We start from the raw sequence: 19,363 nt of genomic DNA, 5'->3' as shown, positions 1-19,363 counted from the left end.
CCGCGGCAGCCGTCCCGCGAACAGCTGATCGACTTCATCCTGCAGCGCATCACACAGCCGCCCGCGCCGGCCCCGCCGCCACTATCGCAGCCCCAGTCACACGCAGCACTGGAGCTGGGGGAGACCGGCCACGCGCAGGAGGTGTGGCGAGTCTCTGTGTGCGTGCCTGTGCGTGTCCCTCTCTCTCTGTGCGTGTCCCTGTGTGTGTGTGTCCCTCTCTCTGCGTGGCTGCTGCTGCCTTCCTGCTTGTCTGTGATTTCTCCTCGCACCTCCGAATCGTTCTCTCTTCTTGCAGAGTTAGCCAATACTGTGCGGCCCCACGTTACAACTCTGCGTTATTATGATAATTGTCGTCGTCGTTATAACGTCCGTGTTTGTCCTCAGCTGTGTGTGGTCCTGGTGAAGCGGCCCGGCCTGGGATTCAGCATCGTGGGGGACGCGGGGACCCAACCTCGCTCACAAACGGTGACGCACGCACCGCCAGACGCACACACGTGGCCCACGCTCGTCTCCCCGGCGTATCCGGGTTGTTCAGCGCGTTGCTCGCCGTGATGTCCGACGTTTCGCTCCACATGCTCGGGAGCCTGTCCTGAAAGCAGCAAGGCCGCAACTGATAAACATTGAACCGGTGGCCGCTGGTGGACCGACGCCACCCTTCGGTTTTCTTGTAGCTTTGTATTTTATAAAATATTTTTAGTATCAAATGCACACACTTTCAATGTTGTCTTGACCATTTATCGGTTATAGCCTTGACATGTTCAGACGCCTGCACGCATGCAGCTGTGTGTCGCAACTAAACTGTAAACTTGAGCAATCCTCAAAGTCAATGTGAGGATTGCCCGTGTTGAATTCTGAACAGTGTGACCATTTCGAGCTCGTTGTAGTTAACTCTGGATTATTAGAATCCATCATCTGCTGCCCACATCGCCTGGAACTGCCTTCCCCCAGCCGTCTGGGCTATCGACTCGCTGGTCCCATTCACATCCAGGCTCAACACTCGGCTTCTTCCTCCGCTTACGGCCGACTGTCTCTCTCGCCAGGTCACGTTCGCTAGAGTTCTCGCCTGCTTTAACAAACTCAACTTGGCTCTCCGCAAAACGACATGCCCGCTGTTCCCTGTGCAGCGGCGCAAGGTCACGGCCACACGTCTCATTGCATCCTAGCTGCTGTTGCTTAAACTAAACTATTTACCAGGTAAGGCCCACTGAGCTATATAGCCCTTTTGTAGAAGCGAACTTGCCACAAATGATAGCTCAACATAGTTGCTTATCACGTGGAAATGTATAGCAGCCATATGCTCTAAACGCACGTTGGGAGGGGGAAACCCAGAGAAAAATCCACATGACAACGGGGAGAGAGACACACGCAAACTACAAATATGCAGCAGGCGTCGGGGTCGAGACCGAACCCACGCCCTCCTGTATTACACCAGCCTTATCGGCACCCGTCACCTCGCCACCGCTCAACTCGCCCATCCTCTCCCGCCCCTCGGCGCCCCTTCTCGTCCCACCCAGGGTATCTTGGTGCACAGAGTGCAGCCTGGCGGGCCAGCGGAGGAGGTGCTGAAGCCTGGAGATGAAATCCTTCAGGTATAGTCGTCCGCTCACAGTTACTCGGGCCAGGTGCGCTGGCGTTCGCCTGTCCCCGCCCAGCAGCGTGGGGGAGATAAACAAGTGAATAAACGCGTGTTTAATAGGGCAGCTCCCAGCTTCTAAAGAATCCAGATTCCACGTTGAGGCTATCCTTGGAGTCATGCATCGGTGTGCGGAGCCACGTGACAACCCACCAACTGATGATTGGCTTTGTCAACTTGCCACCCGTGGGCCAGGAGATCGAGAGAGCGGCGGGGGGGGGGGGTTTCATGATTCAAGATGCTTCCGGCACGTTGAGCAAAATGTCCGACGTCGGGCCCAACGGCACAGCGACACGAGCCGATGGCGAACCGGAGAATCGCACAGGGCAACCTCCTGCCATCGGGCATTCAACACTTCACGTGACCTTACAGTGCACATAGCCTGGCACAAGCACCGTGGTGACGTCACCGCCACTTAGTGGTGAATGACAGTTGTTGTTGTGTGAACGCGGTAGTGCAGTGGTTAGTGTACTGCGTGACGAACCCAAGTTGGGTACCCGCTCTCGACCAATAACAGTGATGAATATCTGAACCGGTGCTGCGCCTCCGTTAGGTCGACTGCCCTTAAGGGAGTACCGGGTGCAGTGTATAATACATCAGCACTGGGGAGACAAAGGCGGTCAGGCAAGGCGCTGGCCGCACCACCCCCTCTCGCACTGTTGCCCTGAATAAGTGCTACTTGCTCAAAGCGCTCGCCCCAGCAGTCTGTTAAGGCTACACGGGGGATATTTGTCCGTGTGTGTGAACGCGCAGGCCAATGGCATCCCCCTGCAGGGGTTTACTCAGGCCGAGGCGGTGGCTCTCCTCAAGTCTCTCCCCAGCAGCGTGCAGCTGTTCGTGACTCGCCGCGTGGCCTGACGCCGCGTGGCCCCCCACGTGGTGCCCCACGTGGTGCCCCTCCCTGGCGCCCCGCTCCGGCCTCTCCTCCCCGCTCCGGCCCGCTCCATCGTGCGGGACGTTCTCGCCTCGTCTCCGCCGTCTCGTTTTCTATCCACCTCTCGTCCTCCGTACTCTCTCCACTGGCCTCCATTCCATTGTTATCCGCATGCGTCTCTCATCGGACATCCCAAGTCGTCCGTTTCGTCTGTTACCAGAGTTTTCATTTTCATTCCTTACCGCGTTTACAAATCCTCACCCTCATACGGTCAAATTCTTCGCCGCTCGTTCGTTCGTTCATGTATAGCATTTTTAAGGTGTGACGTCCTCGCTTGTTCTTCCATTGGAGACTTAGGTCTGTGCCCGAACTCATCGCTCGCGACAAACAAGAAGATATCAACTTGGCACACCGTCGTCACGCTGGCAATCGTCCCGTCATGAGAAGCCGTCCGACGAACAGACTCTTTCCCCAGCGCTCGTGATGTTGGACCGCATCAGCTATCCATGCGTACGGCTTTCTCTCTCGTACGGCATTTGCCCAAATGTCGTAACTGTGTGCTGAGCTTGGTAATCCATCCGGTGGCATCGGCAGCCGGTTGATCTGTGGCGACGGTGCCCCCCGTGTGAGCGTGTGATGGGCAGCGGTGCAGTGCGTGGTGACGCGATGGACGGATCGCACTTGCCACGCTCGCGACCGGAGGCGACTTCTCTGCATTTGTGATGGGAGATGAGACCGCACCTGCAATGCGGTGTTCGTGATTTCTACTCGGGCCGCAGCCTGATGGTTCCCGTGCGTGTGTATATGTCATGCATGCATGTGTATATTCCGTGCGTGCGTATATGCCGTGCGTGCCGCGTGCGCTCTGCGCTGCTCAGAGTCGACGCAGCTGTTTGCACTTGAGCGGTGAGCGTCAAAGGTTTGTGCCTCCGTTTTGTAAAAAAACTAAAAAGTGGTAAAGTATTTTTGTACTATTTTGTAAACATTCAATGAAGTTCAATGAGACGATTGTTACTTGTAGTGACTGCGTGGTTACTGGCGAGCGAGTGCGCGGTGTGCGCGCCTTGCGGTTACCGTGCTTGACCTAACAATTGAAAGGTTGCGAGTTCAAGTCATGTTCAGCCAATCGTTGAGCTGAACAGCCGGATTGGATGAGGGCCTCCCTGCAGCCGTGTAGGTCGTGAGGGCCAATTGACTCTTTCTCCACGCTGGTCAGTACGGGTTTGTGAATGTGGGGATCATAGCAGGACGGTACAACAAGGTGTGTTTCTGCACTGCCCTCTACCACCCACACAGCTGACAAAGCCACCGGTTTGTGAATGGTGGTCGCCCATCCAAGCACGAAACTGCCGACCACAGAGAAGCCCTCTCGTGGCCAGCGGACCTCAACATTGGCGTTTAGCTCCTGAACGTAATGCCATCGTACGCCAGAATAGACTCCAAACGCTGTCCAGGCCCGCGCCGGCTTGGCCTGCGAGGTGTGACCACGCGGAGAGCCTTGGTCGCGGGTGAGGTTGGCTGGAGGGCCCTGTGGTGGCTCACGCGGCGCTCGCTCGCTCGCTCGACACCCAGCGGCTCCCCGGCAGGCGCCGCGTTGCTGGGCTCCTGGGCGACTCGCTCCAGGAATGAGCGGCCACCTCCCATCCCTCACCCCGATCTCTCTCCTCATGGAGAGAAAAACCACAAGACCCCACCGACCCCCGGGCTCAACCCTCGGCGCCGCGCCCTGCGCAGCCCGGCTCCTCCCCAAGCCGAACCCTTCTGGACCTCGGCGTGCCACGCGCTTTCTCACGGTGGTAATGGCTGTCCCCCCGAGGACAAGCCAGGGTCCGCACCTTTGTGCGAGCACAAACCTCATCCCATTTCACGTCATTTGACAAATTAGCCAATACATAGTCGCGATTGTGGCCGTGACGTATTCCGTTCCGCTAGATTAAATCCCTTGACAAGGGGGCGGCCGTGCAAAATGTGCGGTTGTCTGGTGGCCCCGGCACTTTCTCACGAGCCGTGAGATTGCGAGGGGACGGGGGCGCGTTTCACGGGACCACACAGCACGCGTGCTCTGTGCGCGCGGGCGCCCCCAACCCCACACCCCCCCCCCCCCAACATGTCGCGCCGTGCCTTTGGCACCCCCATCGCCACCGGAGCTCGCAATGCACACGGCGGCGGCGGCAGAGTTGCTGTCTGGGCCGGAGTCCGGTCTCGTCGTCAAAGACGGCCTGCCCTGTGGAGGTGTCGCCGAGTTGTGGGTCGCTGGAAGTCCGCTCGCCGCGTGGCTGCTGCATGAAGGCGACTGCTGCTGTCACGGACGGTCGCTCCCTCCTGGTTATGGAATTCCCAATGCCAATTTATATTTGATGCTGCTGCTGTTGCTGCGTTGGCAGTGGTGCACAAGCACAGTTAATGCCAATAAACCTCAACGCATTCCATGTCAATAACGCTCCCTTAAAATGTCCCCCAACGTTAGCTACATCTTTATTGGGTGAATGCCGTGATAATGACAACTGCAAAAAAACAAAAGTTCAATCAACTTTCCATTGCCCGAATCGTCTCCCAGTATTATCAGGTCAGCCAATCGGTGAACTCGCTAAATGTGGTGTTGATGTAAATACACATCGCCCATTGGCACGCTCGGTCTTCCTCGGCTCACCGCAGTCTGTAACGTGCGACGAGAGCATCTCAGTCGGCATCTTCACTCGGACTCTGGCAACTCCGTCTCGGCACGGTCACTCGCGCTTTGGCGGGCATTCGTCGTCTCGCGGTGGTCGTGGTGATTGATGGTGGTGGTCGTGGTGATGGTGGTGATGGTGGTGATTAGTGGTGGTGGTGGTGGTGGTGATGGTGATGATGGTGGTGTTGATGATGGAGATGATGGTGGTGGTGATGGTGATGATGATGGTGGTGGTGATGGTGGTGATGATGATGATGGTGGTGATGGTCTGGTAGGCAGCGGCCGTAGCCACCGTGGAACCACGCTCGATGATTTTCGTCCACTCATAGCCACCGTCGACTCCACCAAAACAAACACTTTTTGTTGACGAGTGTTCGTTACTCGGTGCCTTCGCACAATTACCGCCGGTGGCCACGTCGCCCTTTATCTCCCGCTGCCGCTCCGCCGCGTGCCTTTGTGAGCCGCAAGTTTAAGACCACACGGAGCGCTCCGCAGAATCGGGGTCACGGCCCAGCCAGAGGTCACGCGAGCTTCCAATGTGGTCTCGTGCGGCTTCGTGTGAACGGCGCTTGCGTTGAATGGCAGTGGGGGGGGGGGGGCGGTAGGGGGGGTAGAGAGGTGGGGGGGAGATGGAGGGGGGGCATCGTTACCCTGTCGCAATTCAAAGTGGCACAGCCTGCGAGCCACGCGGCTTGGCACTGCGGCGCCTCTGCGTGCCACGAGGCGCAGATTCATCGATTCGCGTCGATGATTCTCCTGCTCGAGGTGCACACAGGGACAGGGTCTCATTCACGCGACAGCCCCGCAGCCACTAGAGGTGATTGTTGTCGAACCGAAGTCGTGACCCCCATCGGCCTCGTCCATCGCGGAGATCGCGGAGCGCGGAGGACCTCGACTGCAGTGAATCTGGGGCTCAAGCGCGCCCGTCATTGAATTAATTTGTCGCGTGGAGTGAGTTCATGTTCTCATCCAGGTTACCAATGACTGAAGAAGCAGAAGATAAACCAAAGCGTGACATTTGCTTCTGCATTAATTTGGATGACTTCCATGCAGCTCTGAAAACTACCAACATATGGATTGATTCGACGGTAGTGCAACGAATATTGACCCTCATGCAGCACGTGGGAACATGTGTGGAACATGTTGTGTTGAACATGTGCGGAGCATGTTGTGTGGAACATGTTGTGTGGAGCATTCGCCACTTGTTGCAGAGGATCGCGGTTTGAATCCAGCGGCCGCCCCGGTTAACACTGCGGTGCGTATTCATCTTAAGTAATAGTACGCGCCGTCATCTTCAGTGGACGTTAAAGATCCCGTGATATCATTTGCAACAGTGCGGCACTGAGTGTCGGCGTTACCGTCAAAGTTTACCAAATTAGAAAAATTACTCCATTTGGGATGATAAATAGAAATCATTTCAAAAATCTACGTAACACTCCTTGAGGCTTTCCGTGGTAAAGCAGCGGAGTAACAACAAAATGAAGAGCCGATCCGGTGTCTCTGCCTCGCGGTCTGCTTTGTCGTCTGTGTGTCCGTCGCGCTGCCTCTCGGGGGAACTCCCGGCTTGCACCTCGCCACGCGGTCTGCGTCAATTCGATGTCGACTTTAGACTCCCAGTGGGACGATGTGAACTTGAGACTCGTCGGGCCGTGGGCGTCGCTGACCAGCTGCGCCGAGACAGCGCCGATGGTGCTGGGCCCTCTCCTCGCACTGCTGGTGACGGCGCTGACCCCACACCGCCGCGTGCCAGGGAGCTCCAGGATTCTGACCCAGCGATGAAAGCTGACGACGACGACGATGATGGAGGAGCGGCAATAAATGGCCAAGTCCGGACGGTGCGCAGCTCTGGAGTGGAACTCGCAGGTGGTGGTGGTGGCGTTGTTCTCACCACGTGGGGTCTGCTGTCGGAATTTTCAATAATCCTGGACAGGAATTACCGGGCTACATTTGGAGATGATTGCCCACGGTCTGAGGGCGACCATCCGAGCGCCCCCGCGGGGAACGGCAGCTCGTGCCACTGCTGGCCTGGCACCACGGCCCTCCGCCTGCCTAGTGCACGAATTGATGTCAATTGCAAAGGGAATCATTCTGTTTCATAGATGGGTTTTGTGACAGTGGCCCAGACAAAGCAGAAATTCGTCTCAATGGTACCCGCATCTAAAGACCTTGCTGTGACGGGTTTTTTTTATATACGTATATTTAAAAAAAAACATTGACAAAGAGTTTGTGCTTTGCCCGCGAGCAGATTGAATGTTACGCGGAATCATGGCTGAACAGCTTCAGAGTTCATTGGCCCAGCGGAACGGAGCACGCATGCTAATCGCCGCCGCTTTCACCAGCACGCATTGAACTGCGCGTGGACAATGCCCCGATCCCAGGAGCTTAGCCGTGCCAGGCAGCCCCGTGCGAGATGCGTCTGGCGCGGTGGCCTCGCTGGCTGGCGGGCGGGACGCCGGGCCACGGCAGAGCGTGGTGGGAGATTTGGCGGAGGGGAACAAAATCCATTTCATAGCTTGCACCGGAGGCCGGGCCTCTCGCGCTCCGCCATTGATGGGGGTGGTGGTGATGGTGGTAATAATGATGATGGTGGTGGTGTGGCGCTCTGGTTCCTGCCTACTTTCTCAGGCTCACCTTTGTCACTATTATGGTTGTGGTCAGCCAAGTGACGCCCGTGTACATTGTGGGTGGAGTCTAGCGAGAGAGCAATCGATACCGTGCACCTGAGGCGATCCGAGAGGGTTGGTCGTCTTTCAGTTTTAGACCAGCCACCCTGACGCCTTTCACACCGGAACGTATCTCTGGGACAACGCTGCGCTCACAATAGGCCGCATGATGACCCCTTTATCCTGTTTATCATATTGAGAGAAAACTGGCCACACTGATGGTGATTGACACCTCGTTTGCTGCAGGTGTTTCTAATTTCACATCACCCCTTTCCCGATACAGGCGAATCCCACCCTCCATTGAATTCTCCCTTGCCACTTGTTTGTGCCAATTTGACAGGTGTGCTAGTGACTAGAGTGATGGTGATTACGATAATGATGGTGGTGATGGTGATTACGGGAATGATGGAGATAATGATTGTGGTGATGGTAGTGCTGATGATTATGATTGGTGATGGTTATTACGGTGGTGATGATGATGATGGTGATTATGGTGGTGATAATGATGGTGATTACGGTGGTGGTGATGATTACGGTGATGATGATGATATGATGGTGAATACGGTGTAGAAGATGGTGATATTGATGGTGATTACGGTGGTGGTGGTGGTGATGATGAGCAGTGTCGTAGTTATCAAGTGCCCAGACGGATGCAACTGGACTTCGAGACAGGCAACGGGTAAAACGCGTTGGCAACGTGCATTGCTACAATATTTGCCTTTATTAGTTTTCAAAAGTTGTGCTTATTTCGTGGGGAGAAAAAGAAATACGAAAAAAAAACATCTTGACTACATCACGGCAATTAGACTCCACGCACGCCGCTCCGCAACACACATCCAGGACGAACTCGCTCGGGACTTTGCAAGTCAGGCGAGCGGTGGGCACCAGCCTGCCCCTGCGTGCCCCTCGGCATGGGTTCGCATCTGCAACGGGGCCATGGAGGCGGCGCTTTCTCTGTGGTCTAACGAGTTCAGCCCAAATGCTGGGCACAGCAAGGAGAGTGAAGCTACAGCGAGCGGGCCACACCCACCGCGTGACCTCATCACTTCACACGGCCCGCGACTTCATTTAAAATAACCCACCACTTAATATTACAGCCCTAAGCGACATGTCTCGGACCGTGTTCGTGAACACAAGGCAGATCTGAAACACGGTAGGACCAATACCTCGACCATGGCTGATCATTGTTTTAACGCTGTGGGCTCACGAAATTGATTTCTCTAAGACGAAGGTACTTTGCAAACCCACTGGCTATCAACAAAGATTCGTTCATGAAGCCATCCAGATATACAGACACAATTTCAACCGAGAAGATGGGTACAAACTGACCAATCATTGCAAGGACGTTATCAACCAGTTTAAGACTTAACTGGCTGTGACGTTCCCCTCCTACCACCTTCCGATGTTAGTTGTTCATTAACAGGTTCACACGAACACAGCCACTTCGCGCGCAGACCTCGGGGTTGCGGCTCTGCGATCTACCATGAACATGCTCATCTCTCACATTAACATGCTAATCTCTCATATTAACACGCTAATCTCTCACATTAACACGCTAATCTCTCACGTTAACATGCTCATCTCTCACATTAACATCGCCACCTCAGCGCGCTCGTCATGGAGGCCGCTCACCGATCTTACGTTAACATGCTAATTTTCACCTGGCAGCTCTTTGATTGGTGGAAACCCCACCACCGTCGTGGTTACTGCCCACCACTTACATTAACATTGGCTGCTGACATTTGTGCTACGCCCATTTCAAACCTTTATAAACGGTTTTCCTTTAGAAGCTAACCCCCTTCTCTTGATGACGACCGCTTGTGTTGCGATGGAAACGTCGTGGTATTTTATTTCCTTTGAACCTATCTACGTGACTTGACCGAAAGACCCAGAGAATGTGAAGTCATGTGTACTTCACGCACTTAACTTCACAGGGCCCACCACTTTACACAACACATCACTTACCTTCACACTGCCCACAACTTCCTAAACTTACGACTTCATGTGAGTCCGCGACTTCCATATCAAGCGACTCGTGACCTGATAGTATCACAGCGCTTGCACGGGCCACCTCCAGTTATGGGGCTTACAGGACTACAGTGCGGATACTCGGGAGAGGGTGGTGCACCAACATGTATCGTAGTACACTTATACAGTTCCCGCCTTCGCCAAACCGCACTGACCAGCGAGGGGAAGTATGGTCAAACAACCCCCCTTCCCCCAACGACTGACACTGCGTGGGGAGGCATTCATCCAACAGATCGACGGAAGTGCTATAATTATTATAATTGTACACACACACACACACCATGATTATCTAACATACATAGACATGATCATACGTTCTAAAAGGTCTAGAAAGGTAGAATGTGACACAATGTTCGTAGAGCGATTATCATCACGATCCATAGGCAGATAGCCCGTCGGTGTCCACTGCACATGTCGTCATTTGTTTCCACTTGCCTCTGCCTTGTGCCCATCTGCTCAAGCAGTGCCGCGTCTTTCTGTAACACCAGTCTCTTGCGTGGGCGTGAAGCCATTCTCTGTGAGGTCTTCCTCTCCTTCTAGTTCCTTCAACTTTCACGAACGACGACAGCGCTGCTGTGTCCATCCTACATATGTGTCCAATTAGTGACCATCAGATAATCTCCACATTGTACAATTAGTGATTATCAAATAATCTCCACATTATCCAATTATTGCTCATCAAATAATCTCCACGTTATTCAATTATTGATCATAAAATAATCTCCACATTATCCAATTATTGCTCATCAAATAATCTCCACATTATTCAATTATTGATCATAAAATAATCTCCACATTATCCAATTATTGCTCATCAAATAATCTCCACATTATTCAATTATTGATCGTAAAATAATCTCCACATTGTCCAATTATTGATCATCAGATCATCTCCACATTATCCAATTATTGATCATCAATTAATCTCCACATTGTCCGATTATTGATCATCAGATAATATCCACATTGTTAAATTATTGATCATCAAATAATCTCCACATTGTCAAATTAGTGACCATCAGATAATCTCCACATTGTCCAATTATTGATCATCAAATAATCTCCACATTATTCAATTATTGATCATCAAATAATCTCCACATTGTCCAATTATTGATCATCAAATAATCTCCACATTGTCCAATTATTGATCATCAGATCTCCACATTTTCCAATTCGGCTCCCCAAGACCGGCAGCCCCACCATAGCCGATCAGCCGGAGGCTCCACGCGGCTCCGCGACTCGCGCTGAGCGCTCTCAACTCCCCACCCCGCCCCCTGTGGATCGCAGTGAACTGAGGAATTTGCCTCTCGTCCAGTGTGACGATAGAAACCGGGCTGGTCAATACGATGACTGTACTCGCAAGTGTCAAGGCAGCTTACAAAGTGAGAGTGTGAGTGCGAACTGGCCTTCAGTCGGGCACATTGCTGAGAAATTAATAAGTGCATCTGACAAAGACGACATTGCAAGCAATTACACAAACACATCGACCGTATTCTCCGGATTGTGTGCAAACATAATGGGGAGACAAAGGCGGCCGGGCGTGGTGCTGGCCACCCACCCCCTCAAGCGCCGTGCCCGCCTTCATAGGTGCTACCCACGAACAGCACTTGCCCAACTTTATTGACACCGGGCACACACGTTCGGGGTGATTCTTCGCTTTCCGGAGCGCCCTATGATCCTGGGAAGACGGGAGCAGTCGAGTGCGTGCGCCGCGTGTATGCCGCTTGGAGAGTCCAGGAGATCTGTGCGCGTGGTTTTACATAGTCCCGGTACTGAGGTTCGCGCGTGTATCGGCTCGCTTGAGTTGTTCAACCCCAACGAGACAGCTGCACTGCGTCCTCTCTGTAATCCAGGAGGTGTCTCCGGGGTGCTTCGTATCCCGCTCAGTCTGCGTCCAGCTGCCTGATCGGCTGTGCAAAGGTGGCGCCGGCTCTCCGTAGCTCCACAGGCGAAGTGAGAGGTATACTGGATGTGGTTGTCCGGGTGCTGTATCTCTTGTTCTTCCTGTGCGTGCAGGAGGAGGGGGGATTATACAAGTGAGTGACGCTGTGCACGGAGACCGACTGGGGCGTGGGCAGCTCCATCAGTCGGCGTGAGAGTGCCGAGGCCCCCTGTACCGGACTGGCTGCATGCGTGCGGTTGTAGACTGCCTACTGCGCTTTGCTTTTACCCCAGTAAACATGGGACGTTAGCTTGACGTTGCACCAACGTCGGGTCACCGTTGATCCAAAGGTTACCGCCGCATGCCAACGCCGACATGTTCACTGGGTGCTCGGTGATGGGGGGGGGGGGTTCAATGGGGTGGCTGGACGAGGCATTGCGTGTTCACCAACTTGCATTGGGAGCCACCCTGGGAGACGGAGCGCTGTGGCCAGTCGGTGTGCAGCACGCGGTGCTTGGCGGACTCGACATCGCAGTTGTCGCGAGAGGTGGCGGTGGCTTGGGGAGGCCTTCATCCAGCAGTGGATTGACCACGACGACGAAGGCGATGCGTGCGATGTGTGTGATGTGTGTGATATGTGCTCGAAAGTTGCCATCGCGCCTCCCCCTCCTCTTCCCCTCGTGAGAATCCTGGACTTTGAGACCACGTCCTCCATGGCTCCCTCTACCTCCTCCGCTGTTCTCCCCGGGGCGCCCACCACCACCTCCACCACTTTCACCACCCCCTCCACCATCACCACCACCACCACCTCCACCACCACCACCAGCTCCACCACCACCTCCACCAACTCCACCACCTCCACCACGAACACCACCTCCACCAGCTCCACCACCACCACCACCTCCACCACCTCCACCAGCTCCACCACCACCTCCACCACCACCTCCCCCCTCCTCCTCCTCAGCCCTGCCAGGCCCCGACCAGAAACGAGCAGAGCGACGTCCATCCCTCAGCGCAGTACTCCTCGGCCACCTGCTCTGCGCTCCACTGCTCCTTGGCCTCCTCCTCCTCCCCCCCCTTGTCCACCAGCAAGTCGCGCTCCGCCTTGGCCGCCTGCGGCTTCACGCCCGTGGCCGCGTTCTGCACGGGCCCCAGTCCGGCCTTGTGAGCGACCTTCACGCGGTGCGGGCCAACTCCACCATCACCAACTCCACCACCAGCTCCACCACCAACTCCACCACCACCAACTCCTCCTCCGTGTGGATTTCTGTTGGCAGCAGCAGACGCGGTCTTCCTGCCCGGCGGCGTGTGTGCCTCTGCGCTGTTCACAGCTGCCGAGTGAGGAGGAGGAGGATGAAGAGGAGGAGCTGGAGGACGCCCTGGAGCTCCTGGAAGAGCGCGCCCCGCACCTTGAGGAGCAGGAGGAGGAGGCGGTCGGTGGTTTCCGCGCTGGGGAGGCTTGCGGCTGCGGTAGGCGAGCGTGAGGTGCGCCTTCTTGGGCGCGTGCCGGCACACGCCGGCCTTGAGCATCTTGCGGCCCTCGCACGCGTTCGCCTTGTGCTTGAGCCGCCTGATGACCTGCTTCCAGTAGCGCGCCGCCTTGTACCCGTAGGCGTCGCAGCGGGACGGCTTGGCGCGGTACTCGCACCAGTAAGAGCGGCGCTGCTGCCGTGCGGCGCAGACGACCCGCACGGTCACCTCGCCGCCGCCGCCGCCCCCTCCGCCACCGCCGGTCGCCTTCCACTGGCACAGGTGTCTGCCCCGGCTGCGGAAGGCCCCCTTGGCCGGCAGGCCTGCCCGGCCGTGGCCTGCACCTCCAGCCTCCTTGCGCGAGAAGACGTGGGGCTGCTGCTGCTGCTGGCGGTGGTGGTGGTGGTCATCGCTGGTGGTGGTGAGGTCCCTCCTCGCCTGGTGGTAGAGAGGTGGGTAGGAGAGCAGCAGACCCAGCAGCATCAGCCTGCGAGCTGCCATGGCGACGGATGGAGGTGTCCAAGCACCTCCAGGGTGGTCCTCCTGCCGTCTGCAGCTCCTCGTGTGTGGATGGTGGAACTGCTGGAACAGCGGCGTACATCAGCAACGTACATCAGCGACACACAACACACGCAACACAGCACCGGGGCCTGCGTTTGTGGACGAGGTGTGCAGGCCCCGTAATCTGTAACCCGTGTCAAAACACAGGTCCGAAATGTTTACCCGCACGCATGAGTTTGAGACGAACCATCAGGTGATGCTACTATTGGCAGTGGTGCACAAACAGCACAATCAACAACAACTCAGCACGTGTCAACAACAACCACCCTCATAAAAATACCTGTATTGTGGATGATCATGGTAGCGAAAGTCTACGCGTTAAACTCACAACCACGCTGTGTGTGCGGCTTTACAATAAACAAACGTGTACGATAGGTGACGTTTCGAGCGATGGCCCACATGGCTTACTTTTCGTGCAATGGCCCTTTGATTTATATTCTCTACTATGAAGAAGGGCCGTTGTGTGTAATGGACACTGGATGTGACGAGACGACGTTGCGATCATGACGAAGATGATGACGACGAAGATGATGATGATGACGACGAAGATGATGATGATGATGACGACGACGACGACGATGACGATGATGATGACTACGATGATGACGACGATGATGATGATGACGACGATGAGGATGACAATGACGATGATGATGATGACGACGACGATTATGATGATGACGACGACGATGATGATGACAATGACGAAGATGATGATGATGATGACGACGACGACGACGACGATGATGATGACGATGATGATGACGACGATGATGACGACGATGATGATGACAATGACGATGATGATGATGATGACGACGAAGATGATGATGATGACGACGACGACGATGATGATGACGACGATGATGATGACGACGACGACGATGATGACGATGATGATGACTACGATGATGACGACGATGATGATGATGATGACGACGATGATGACAATGACGATGATGACGACGACGACGATGATAATGACGACGAAGATGATGATGATAACGACGATGATGACGATGATGACGACGACGACGATGATGACGATGATGATGACTACGATGATGACGACGATGATGATGATGACAATGACGATGATGATGATGACGACGACGACGATGATGACGACGATGACGATATTGATGACGACGACGACGATGACGTTGCTGATGATGACGACGACGACGATGCTGGGAGTCTGCACCGTCTGCTGCGGCTCGCGGTTCGCCTGGCCCCGAGGTTGGGGGGCCGCGGCCTGGCGACGCTTCGCGTCTCTCCCCAGGGGAGTTGTCGTTCAGCTCCGTCTCGAGAACAAACCGCTCCCGTTCACGTTACATTTAGCACGGGTGGCTAGGTACGGTGCGAAAGAAGGTCGACGTTCATGCAACAGCAAACTCAAAGGGTGATCTGAACACATTACGACATCGGTCGTGGTCTATCCACTGCTGAATGAACACCCCCCCCCTCCCAAGCCGTCGCCTCTCTCTCTCTCGCGGTGTCGCCGTGCTACGATCCGTCCACCTCCTGGATACACGAAGACGCAGTGTCCCCACCGTGTCGCCTTAACGAGCTGTAGGCGCGAGACGCCAGCGAGTAGCAAGCCCCTGAGCAGGCCGCCACGAGGGGTGGTTGTCCAGCACCGCGCCTGGCCACTGATCAACACGCGCGGCATTCAATCAAAACCACCAGCCCACGCTGCTTCTCGTCAAACTGTTATGGCATCGCCTCGATCCCGGGCCGCCTTCAGTAACTTGCCTCGCTACGCAGCGTCGGCAACGCGTCCCAGCCGTGTCCCTACAGCTCGCGGTGTCTCTGCAGTTCTGGGAACGAACTCGTCGTGCGTCGACGTCTCTGATGCTCGCCGTGATTGCGACTCTCCCCCCGTGCCCCACAGTGCATTGGGGAGACAAAGGCGGCCGGGCGCGGTCTTTCCCACGCATCCACCAACCGTCTACTAAAGGCTACACGGGGGGCCTTTGTGTTATGACAGAAATTTGGCGATGCAGTTACGTCCCCAAATATTTTTTTTTAATCCATAACGGCATTGTGTTAGTTGACTACGTCTCAGTGTCTACACACGGGAGGAGAACACGGAATGTATCCACACACACGAGGACAGAATTAGCAGAAGCAGCAAACAAAAAATGTGGAACGTCGATATCGTCACAAGGCTGACACTACGAGTATCGCTGATGTGACCATCGTGGCACCATATGCAACATCGTGATGGTGCCGCGGTGGCTGTGAGATGTTGACTCTCTCGCCGGGCATATAGGAGCGCTTGGGTTCGATCGAGACCATGACGCCTGCTGCTGTATTTTTAGAGTTTGCGTGTCTCTCTCCCCGTGGTCACGTGGATTTTTCTCCGGGTCCTCCGGTTTTTTCCCTCGACATTTAGAATCACGCGGTCAGAGTATTTGGCTTCTGCTATAAACTACCACTTGACAAGCCACTTCGTTCAGCTGACATGTGTGATAGACAGGTCACGTCTTAAACAGAGCTATGTAGCTCAGTGGGCCTTGCCTGATGATAAGGAAGTAGCTCATCACGTGGACATTTAAAGCAGCCAAATGCTCTAAACGCGTGTTGTTTCTAAATGTGGAGGGGGAAACCAGAGGGTTCGGAGAAAAATCTACGCGACTACGGTGAGAACTCCAAATATACAGGAGTCAAGGTCGGGATCGAACCCACAATCTCCTGTACAGCAGGCGAAGTAGTTAACATCTCGCCACCGCGGCACAAGTGGAGGTGGCTGTCTGTGTGTCTGTGTATCTGTGTGTCTGTGTCAGTGTGTCTGTGTTGCTGTGTGTCTGTGTATCTGTGTGTCTGTGTATCTGTGTGTCTGTATTTATGTGTGTCTGCGTGTCTGTGTTTTTGTGTCAGAAACATATATGGCGTGGTGTGTGTACATCACCACTGGGAAGACAAAGGCGGCCGGGTGCAGTGTTTGCCACCCACCTCCTCTCACGTGCCGTTCTGGCCTTTATAGGCGCTCGCTAAAAGCACTTGCCCTCACAGTCTGTCCAAGGCTATATGGGGAATCTTTTGTCTATGGTGGCATCAGCAGCTTTGGCAACTGTGACGTCTTCATCTTGGCCACTGAGAGACCGTCACGTTGGCTGGGTGCCCCGAATCCGTGGTGCGCGTGTCGTTCTGACGCTGTGCTCGCCCACAGCAGCATCGCGACAAGCTGCAGAAGGTCGAATTTTGGGCGACCATTCCCTGAGCTTCAGACCTCCCGGGTCAAATGTCGCGTCATTCCTCGCGTCACGCGTGCCCATGTGTCCCGATCTTCGTGCTATTCTCAATTACAAACTACAATTGGGATTTATAGAGCAAGACTTGCAATGCGGCTGCATCTTAAGGCTCTGTTACGCACCTCCGATGAGCGCGGCGAGCTACGTACGGTTCGAAAGAAGTTCAACATCCACACGTAGCTTTAGCACGTGCAGCTGATGGGGAAGATGAGGTGTGTGGGTGCGTTTGGACACGATCCGTTCTATTTAAGGGGAGAGGCAGTCAGTGAAAGAGGAAGGAGCTTGGAGCACTTCAAGTGTGACCGGGCAGGGGGTCAACGGCACGGACGGCAGGGGGAAGGGAATTCCAGACAATGGGGGCAGCAGAGAAGAATGAGTGACCTCCCGCTGAGCGAAGGTTGAGCGGGGGCATCCACAGAAAGCCTTGCATGGGGGTGGGAGTGGAGTGAGATGAGAGGGGAGAAGAGTTAGGAGAGTGCGTGGAGGTGAGTGGAGCGAGATTAAAGGTAGGAGAGTGCGTGGAGGTGAGTGGAGCGAGATCAAAGGTAGAAGAGTGCGTGGAGGGGAGTGGAGCGAGATCAAAGGTAGGAGAGTGCGTGGAGGTGAGTGGAGCGAGATTAAAGGTAGAAGAGTGCGTGGAGGTGAGTGGAGCGAGATCAAAGGTAGGAGAGTGCGTGGAGGTGAGTGGAGGTGAGTGGGGTGAGTGGAGGTGAGTGGAGGGGAGTGGAGCGAGATTAAAGGTAGGAGAGTGCGTGGAGGGGAGTGGAGCGAGATTAAAGGTAGGAGAGTGCGTGGAGGGGAGTGGAGCGAGATCAAAGGTAGGAGAGTGCGTGGAGGGGAGTGGAGCGAGATTAAAGGTAGGAGAGTGCGTGGAGGGGAGTGGAGCGAGATCAAAGGTAGGAGAGTGCGTGGAGGTGAGTGGAGTGAGATGATATGAGAGGTAGGCAGGAGGGAGTCCATGGAGGATCTTGAAGATGGTATCATCTTGATCTCGTACTGAGTTGAGAGTTGTGTTCGGTGTGTCTAAGGCATAGATGGCCGGTGGCGTGGGGGGTGTGAGAGAGTCCCAGACATTGAGGGCAGCAGAAGAAAAGGAGCAACCCCGCAAACACAATACCGCTTACACGGTTTTCTGGGCAAATTTGACATTCCGTGAGCAAATCTCATTCGTAAAAATCCACGGAGCGTTCATGCTGATTGATCCCAAACATGAGCCCAGGTTTTGAGTTGAGCAGGATACGGTCACTGAAACTCTAGCCCCGTATGAGCAACGTCAGAAAACCCCTCGCTCTCTCCGACGTGGTGCTCTGGGGTTGTACCGCGTGTTGTTCGGCACGATGTCCGACGATTCGTTCCACGTGCTTCTGAATTGAAGCTCCGAGCCGTCGTGCCAAATACGAGGCGGTAAACCCGGAAAAACAAATCGGTGGAGCTGCACAGCAGCACACCCGCGACACGCTTTGGCACCCGTGCGATAAAAAACAAGGAGAGAGAGAGCGACTTACCGATCGCGGTGTGTTTAATTGCTCCTTCAAAACGTCCAGGAAGCCGAGCAATTCTTCAAGTGGCCGTCAACTCTGAGACGGCGTCGGGAGGCATTGGCCCTGACGAGAGGTTGACCGCCAGCGCCTCCGCGCTGCTGGAAATGAAGGATGTTTGCTGCCAGATTGACAATTTCATCTCATGAATCAGCTTAAATAGGGAGGGGGTGTGAGGGGGGGGGTGGTGGGATGAGGAGGGGGGTGATGAAATGAGGGGGTGGTGGGATGAGGGGGGGGGGGTCGGCATCACCATTGGTTCTCACAGCCCTTCACAAAAATCCAAATTTTTCCACATTCATTGGCGAGCGCCATCAGCAGCGCGAGATGCGGCCCCCGTGGGCGGCGAGGTTGCCCGGGCACCCCCCCCCCCCCCACCAGCATTGTTCAGATGAGGCACTGAATGCCGAACCCGCTTCGCAGTTTGCTTGAGAGTTTCACCACCGCGACTGCCGAAGGGATGCCCTCTCGCGAGTCCGTGTGGCCGATGGGATTTGTAAGAAAACGCTTTAGTTCATGTGGAGAGACAAACAAGGGCGGGAGGCGTCATGTCTTTCGGTATTTATGTTGCTGCTTCTATTCTCCACATTGAAGCTCAATGATAATAATAATTATAATGTGTGGTGCAACATGTCTTGATGTGGCTAAGAGACACCCACACCATGAAACATCGGGGCAATTGTCGTTTGTTTCCCAACGCCCACCGACTCTGTCCGCCCGGCAGTATTGGTGGGTGCAGACCGCTGCCAGTCTATCGGTAGGCCTTGTATGGTGGGGTTCAGT

At 54.9% G+C, this 19,363-nt stretch overlaps 1 protein-coding gene across 2 annotated transcripts; it reads right to left on the bottom strand.

Moving 5' to 3' along the window:
• Window positions 1-12,714: 12,714 nt before the first annotated feature.
• LOC144950188 (uncharacterized) lies at window positions 12,715-18,749 on the bottom strand. Of its 2 annotated transcripts, none has more exons than XM_078880267.1 (2): window positions 18,548-18,749; window positions 12,715-13,806 (listed from the first exon to the last, which is right to left on the bottom strand). In XM_078880267.1, exon 2 carries the CDS (start codon window positions 13,723-13,725, stop codon window positions 12,715-12,717), a length of 1,011 nt encoding a protein of 336 aa, XP_078736393.1. In that variant the 5' UTR covers window positions 13,726-13,806; window positions 18,548-18,749. The 2 variants fall into 2 exon arrangements, with proteins under 2 accessions (XP_078736393.1, XP_078736392.1); XM_078880266.1 differs by having other exon boundaries at window positions 12,715-13,803.
• Between the last annotated feature and the right edge of the window lie 614 nt (window positions 18,750-19,363).

This window comes from Lampetra fluviatilis, chromosome 56 (genome assembly GCF_964198595.1).
Source record: "Lampetra fluviatilis chromosome 56, kcLamFluv1.1, whole genome shotgun sequence".
In the NCBI taxonomy this organism is placed as follows: domain Eukaryota; kingdom Metazoa; phylum Chordata; class Hyperoartia; order Petromyzontiformes; family Petromyzontidae; genus Lampetra; species Lampetra fluviatilis.
The sequence above is the reverse complement of the archived record's forward strand: the minus strand, read 5'-3'. Positions and strand labels throughout refer to the sequence as shown.

Excerpts from the sequence above, each read along its gene's own strand:
- LOC144950188 (XM_078880267.1), bottom strand. The coding sequence starts at position 13,725 with ATGGCAGCTCGCAGGCTGATGCTGCTGGGTCTGCTGCTCTCCTACCCA.